A 6,951-nucleotide genomic window follows, 5' to 3' on the forward strand; every position below is an offset into this window, starting at 1 on the left:
AATTTTAATTAAACTATTTAATTAATCTTAAATCTTAAAATCTATAATTATTTTTACTAATATATTTTATTTTTGCTAATTATATTTGAGTTAAATTTTTATATTTACAATAATACACCAAATTACATGGGATTGATAGAGTACTATTTTTTTTTTTTTTAAAAAAATAAAGTTTAAGAATTTTTTTTTTAAAAAAACCTCTTAAAATCTATTTATATATTAATATAATATATTTACAAAATATAATAAAAAAATAAAATAAAATATTGAATGCTGTGTAGTTGTCTCCTGGTTCATCTTCTCCAGAAACCAACAAAGAGAAACACAGAAGCCTCGTCAACGGGCAAGGCCGGCATTCAATTCGTCTTAATCAATGCACTACCCTCTCCATTCTTCTGCGTCATTTGCCTTCACCTCATTCATTACACGTCCTCCCAAATCTGCTTTGCTTTCAAATTTTGGATTGTCTTGGCTTGCCGTTTTCTGATTTTTAGGTCAATCGCCTTGCGTACGTTTTCCTACTTTTTTGGAATCCAGCTGTAGCTGCAGCAGAATCGGTGATTCTCATGACGGGTGACGTTGAGATGTGCACGTCGAGGCCGATGGTTGTGCGGTTTCTTTTGAAGAATTTGCACTTTTAAACCTCTTTTTCATTTTTTTTGTTTGAATGGTCTTTGCGATGGCAGTGCTGCTCGTTGGAATCGCTTCTTCTTTGCCTGAGTCGTGTTTAGTTCAAGCCTAGGTTTTCTGATTCTGCTTTGTTCCAATTTTTAGCGTGGGCGCGATTTCTGCTTTTGATTTTGTTTTTGTTTTTGTTTTTTTTTTCCTGCCATTTTTGAAGAAAATTAGTGTGTCGGATGTTTCAACACCAGCTTTTTCGAGTCTGTGATTGATCACTAGTCGGTTTTCCCGAAGTAAGACTTTGTCGCACGATTGTTGTAGGAATATGTTGTTATGATGTATTGTATGAGCTTCAAGAAGAGCTTTTAGTTAGGAATATATGTAAGGAAAGAATGCCAAGCATTAGAGCTCCAGCTGCTAAAAAGACCACCACTCTCACGGTTAGTGTAATCTTTCCCTTGATCTTGTTAAGAAGCTACATTTGGAAAGTATTCTTAATATCTAATCATTCATTCGGATGATTTAACTAACAGGTGGCTGTTAAATGCAAGCCGCTAACTGGGAGGGAACGTGGTCGTGATATAGTTAGAGTGCACAATGAAAAGGTCTGTAAATTGTCTTGATTGTGACTTTGAAGATGTGCATTTTTTAATGTGGATGAAAGTGTTTGCTAATGGTTAATGTAGGAAGTGCTTATTTTGGATCCTGACCTTTCGAAGGACTACCTTGATAGGAGACAGAATCGAACCAAGGAGAGGAGATACACTTTCGATTATGCATTTGCTCCTGATTCTTCGAATTTGGTTTGTCTAATCTGCAATTATTATTTTTGGTTGGTGGTGGCTCATGATTTGTGTTGGATTTGTGAAGTAGTTTGTTAATCTCCATGTATTGGTTAGCTAAACCTCCTGCATGCTAATTTAACCAAGACCTTGTCTTGAATCGGATGCTCTTGTTAATCGTGGCTGACATTGCAGTCAATTGAGTTTAGATTGTTCTAACTTGAAAAGGCCAATATGAAGACGCATGGTTTTTACTAGCACTTAGATCATTTGGTAATGTAACATATGAAGACTTATGGTTTTCACTAGCACAATGTGGTTAGGTGTTTCGTTGTGGATTATTAGATCGTTTGGTAATATAAAGTTTGAAGACGTATGGTTTATACTAGCACAATGTGGTTAGGTGTTTTGCTATGGATTATTAGATAGTTTGGTAATATAAAATTTGAAGATGTATGATTTATACTAGCACAATGTGGTTAGGTTTTTTGCTGTGGATTATTAGATCGTTTGGTAATATATAATTTGAAGACGTATGGTTTATGCTAGTACAATGTGGTTAGGTGTTTTGCTTTGGATTATTTGATCGTTTGGTAATATAAAATTTGAAGACGGGTTTATGCTAGCACAATGTGGTTAGGTGTTTTGCTCTGGCTTATTAGATCGTTTGGTAATATAAAATTTGAAGACGTATGGTTTATACTAGCACAATGTGGTTATGTGTTTTGCTGTGGATTATTAAATTGTTTGGTAATATAAAATTTGAAGACGTATGGTTTATACTAACTAGCACAATGTGGTTAGGTGTTTTGTTGTGGATTATTGGATCGTTTGGTAATATAAAATAACTGATGAAGGAACTTCTCTTTTTCAGGATGTTTATGAGAGAAGTATCTGTTCAACGATTACTGGGGTCGTCCAAGGCCTCAATGCCACTGTATTTGCTTATGGTTCTACTGGAAGGTAAATTTTAAATTTAAGAATAAAGTGCAGTAATATCTTAGTCAAAATGATGAGAAAGAACCTGGTGGTGTCTATTAATTTCACGAGCTTATGTTCTTATCAGCCGTTCTGTGGTTATTGCTTATGTAAGCATCTTGTATAGATGTTTCTCTTAGAGTGTTCTTTGAATTTCCTTAGTGGCAAAACATACACCATGGTTGGAACTCGAGATGATCCCGGACTTATGGTTCTCAGTCTTAATACCATATTTGATCTGATAGAGAAGGACACCACTTCCGATGATTTTGAAGTTTCATGTTCGTACCTTGAAGTGTACAACGAGGTTAGTTTTCGTCATATCTCTTTTCAGATAACTAAAGTAAGTTTGATTGGTAACTGATAGACATAACTTATTATTATTATTTTTTCTTGAAGGTAATATACGACTTACTTGAAAAATCATCGGGCCATTTAGAACTTAGGGAGGATCCAGAACAGGGGATAATTGTTGCTGGACTAAGAAGTATTAAGGTAATTCCATGTTTTAATTTGTTTTCTAGAAGATAAATATAAATAAATAAAAATAAAACCAATAAATCAACATCAGTACATTTCAACTCTACATATGTAAAGTGATGCTGCAGAAGTTTCCAGTTCTTGTTGTTCAGAGTGTGCTCTCAACTAAAGTACTGAACGAGCATTCCTCATTTTGTGTGTTACTTCATGTATCAGGTGAATTCAGCTAATAAGATTCTCGAACTCTTGAATTTGGGGAATAGTAGACGAAAGACTGAAAGCACAGAGGTTAACGAAACTTCCTCACGGTGGGTGATTCTATGCTTCTTCTAAGCATTGAATTAATTAACAATCCCTCTACGATTTTACGGGCTCAAACAACCCATCAGCCATTTGTGCACCATACTTTTTCCTATTTACATAGTAGATTTCTCTGTTTCAAATGTTTGTCAAGTATATAATGATTACTTTTGAAGGGATTGGCGCTTGCTTGTTGACTATCCTTTTCGTTAAAATCTGACAGATCACATGCGGTTCTAGAGATAAATGTGTTGCGAAAACAGCAAAAGAAGTATCCCAACCAGGTTATCAGAGGAAAACTTGCAATGGTGGATCTTGCTGGCAGGTTGCTTCTCCGTTCTTTGTTTGACGCCGAACACTTAAAATGTCTATTAGTAGGAAGTACTAGATTTGAATGTGAGAACTATAATGCAGTGAACGAGCATCTGAGACAAACAGCATGGGCCAAAAGCTGAGAGATGGTGCCAATATTAATCGATCCCTTCTTGCTCTAGCAAATTGCATAAATGCTTTGGGAAAGCAGCATAAGAAGGGTCTAGCTTATGTCCCATACCGCAATAGGTCTCGTTTTTTCTCTTATCTTCAGTCTCTATTAGTTTGTGTCGGGCGTAATTCTCTTCTTCATTGTGTTTTGCTAATGCTAAACCCGGAATCCTCTTCAGCAAGTTGACGCGGATACTTAAAGACGGTCTGAGCGGTAATTCTCAAACCATAATGATTGCCACCATCTCGCCGGCTGATAATCAGTATCACCACACAGTCAATACTTTGAAGTATGCTGATCGCGCAAAGGAAATCAAGACACATATTCAGGTACGAGAAGCGTCAAGCTTATATGAAGTAGACTAATTGTTTAAGAATCGATCTCTTTTTTTTTTTTTTTTTTTTTTCTGCTACATCCATCTGAATATCTTTAATAACATGTCATCCAAAAACAAATACAGAAAAATATAGGCACGGTAAATGCTCATGTATCGGACTACCAGAAAATGATCGACAATCTTCAGGTAATTATTTCAATCTCATCATAGCGATATTTGGACCCGAGTTGCTATCTCATACAATGGAAAACCTATTTAATTTGCAGCATGAGGTTAGCCAATTAAGAAAGCAATTAGCTGAAAAAGAGTCCCAGCTTAACGCGAAACCTGCTGAAATAGTAGTCGAGGATGAAATCTCTCGGTTGAACGCATTGAGCCAAGAAACAAGTGAAAACGTCCAGGAAAGGATCAATCTACAAAAGGCCATAATTGAGCTTGAAGAAACTAACCTTCGTAACAGAAAGGAACTCCAACACCTTGATGATGCTATTGCAAAACATCAGGTCGAACAGATTTTTAGTTACTTGTTCGTATCGGACGATGGACTCTTTATGAAGCACATAACATTTATTTTATGATTTCAGGTTTCTGAAAACGACGGAGCTGTCTTGCAGGCTTTGCAAGCAAGGCGTCAAGTGATTCTTGATAACATTCGCGACAATGATGAACTCGGTGTCACTTATAAAAAGGTTGTGTCTCAGATCAGTCCATATCTCTATAACCTGTTCACCGTCTTCTCAAATCCATTGTGCTTCTCCATTTTATCCAGGAAATCGAAACAAATGAGAATCGAAGGTACCAACTGCAAGATATGATCGATGAAGCCATTAGAAACAACGGAAATAAAACCTATTTGGGTATTCTCAGCCAATACAAACTGCTGGTAAAATTTTCTTCAACCTTTCTCTTAATTCATGAGTACATTCTGATTTTCCAAAAACCCGAACCATGGACACTACCGTTATTCGTTACAGGGAATCAGCAACACCGAACTTCAGTTCGAAATGGCGATAAGAGATCAAATTATTTGCAACCAAAGAGAAGCACAGCGAAAGCTATGGAACCTCATAATGAGCTCAGGACTTGACGAGAAGCAAATAGTCGAGCTTGGGGCAAAGCAAGGAATAGCAGTCGAAGACATTCAGATGACAACACAGCTAGGTTTCTCGACCCCGACTCATTTCCCAAATCTCAAACATGAAATCTGTACTCCATCCTATGGATCGCCATTCAGCGCCCAACCAACTTTCCACTTCCCCCAAAACCCGGAATTCAATCCAAGTTCACTTCCCGGCGCAATCCTCCAAGAGGAGCACCACAGCTCATACCACTACATCTCTCATGGATCCAATCCGCCATGGCAAAGCAGCCAACCAAGTTCTTATTTTCCTCGACAACACGGCTTGCGCAGTTCATTCCCACCCACCGGAGCTGGCGATACAACTCCATCATTCATTCCCAGCTTCAGACATCAACAGGTATAATAATAATATACAATCGATACGCTATCTCTTCCATATCTCTTCCATATGTGCAAAGTTTGTGTACTATTCTTCACAAGAAACGTCGTGCCTTTTCAGGATGCGTGGTCAGCTGGTACTAGGCATGAATTACACGTGAATTCGTTCGTAGGAACAAGTGGCACTTGGGATCGATACGACGGCATGGTTGCACGCAGGGGACGTATTTTTCGACCTCAACTACCCATGGAACAAAGCTCTGGTAAGCCTCACTCTCATAACACCTTTTCCAAATTTCAGTGAAAGGGAATGTAGTTTCCTTTGTTTTTTGCATTCTTGAAATGTACATATACATATAGACATACATACGTACGTGCATTATTAGGTCATATAGGCTGCGGAAATATTACAAATTTGGTGGCATGTTTTTGTAGCCCGATTCATTTTGTCACTACAGATTATTGTCTTTCTGAAGAAAGTGTTAAGTTGGTTAGAGGAATAGTTTATGTACAATACAATTTCCTTTTATACAAATTAGGCTATAGTTTTTATAAGAGTTTTTGGAATTTTTAAAAATTATAAAAAAAAAGTTCATATTTGTTGGGTTTTAATGAAAATAGGTAATTTTTTTATTTTATAGTAAAATAATAGAAATATATTTTTTATGTTAATTATTTTAAGTTAATATGCCAACTTAAGTAACATATTTTTTATCCCGTGACGATTTGCTAATTTTGCTAATTACTTTAGTTTGTTGATTTAACCAAATCAACTCTCTAATTGCCGCCTTTTTATGACAATGGAAAATGAAAGTAGGGGTATACTCTAAGTGATATTTGATGTTATATTATCAAATAATTTTAAATAATTATTTGATAATTTTGAAAAAGTAAATTTTTTTTTTTAAAAAAAAGTGAAATTAGCTTTTTACCTTTCTTTGCACATTAATATTAAAGTCAATCAAAATAAAGAGAGTATTATTAAGAAAAGTAAATAGATTAAAACTTTTTATTTTGCACCAATATGAAAACCAATTTTTAGAAATATTTTAGCCAAGTGATTGAATTTGGAAGTGAAAATTATGGAAGCTGACAATGAAGTACATCCCTAAATAATAAAAATTGAAAAGATAATAAGAAAGATAATGACGATGACATCAAATAGGGATAACAACGGGCATGGGCATGGGCATGGGCATGCGTAAACTCGATCAGACAAAGGATGACATTTAAGGCAGGATTTGTTCCGGTGTTAATGGTATGGGTTCGAGTTTAAAATTTTATACTTCTCCGTCCAATTTCTATTGTTCTAAAATATATTTGCACGGTTTTTTTAGGTGATTGTCTTTTCGTTATGAATTGACAAATTTGCCCATATTTGCATGGTAGAGATTAAAAGTAATAAATGAATGAAAGGGTAAAAATGTAAAATTTGTATTTAAAAAAGAAAATAAGACAATAGTTATTGGACGGATGGAGTAGTATATTTCAATTAATTTATAAAAATTAT

At 35.5% G+C, this 6,951-nt stretch overlaps 1 protein-coding gene across 1 annotated transcript; it reads left to right on the top strand.

Annotated features, from left to right (window-relative positions):
- Positions 1–297: 297 nt before the first annotated feature.
- On the top strand, positions 298–5,996 carry LOC127242414 (kinesin-like protein KIN-8B). Its single transcript, XM_051261953.1, has 16 exons — positions 298–1,061; positions 1,155–1,226; positions 1,308–1,424; positions 2,278–2,366; positions 2,544–2,688; positions 2,781–2,876; positions 3,078–3,169; positions 3,385–3,486; positions 3,576–3,722; positions 3,824–3,974; positions 4,106–4,168; positions 4,249–4,485; positions 4,567–4,671; positions 4,752–4,865; positions 4,957–5,460; positions 5,563–5,996. The coding sequence occupies exons 1-16, from the start codon at positions 1,014–1,016 to the stop codon at positions 5,743–5,745; spliced, it is 2,265 nt and encodes a 754-aa protein (XP_051117910.1). The 5' UTR covers positions 298–1,013; the 3' UTR covers positions 5,746–5,996.
- Positions 5,997–6,951: the final 955 nt, after the last annotated feature.

This window comes from Andrographis paniculata, unplaced genomic scaffold, assembly GCF_009805555.1.
Source record: "Andrographis paniculata isolate CXL003 unplaced genomic scaffold, ASM980555v1 Contig86END, whole genome shotgun sequence".
In the NCBI taxonomy this organism is placed as follows: domain Eukaryota; kingdom Viridiplantae; phylum Streptophyta; class Magnoliopsida; order Lamiales; family Acanthaceae; genus Andrographis; species Andrographis paniculata.

Coding starts and splice junctions, on each gene's coding strand:
- LOC127242414 (XM_051261953.1), top strand. CDS start 1,014: ATGCCAAGCATTAGAGCTCCAGCTGCTAAAAAGACCACCACTCTCACG. Junction 4,486..4,566: donor ATGCTATTGCAAAACATCAG/GTCGAACAGATT, acceptor TTATGATTTCAG/GTTTCTGAAAACGACGGAGC. Junction 5,461..5,562: donor CCAGCTTCAGACATCAACAG/GTATAATAATAA, acceptor GTGCCTTTTCAG/GATGCGTGGTCAGCTGGTAC.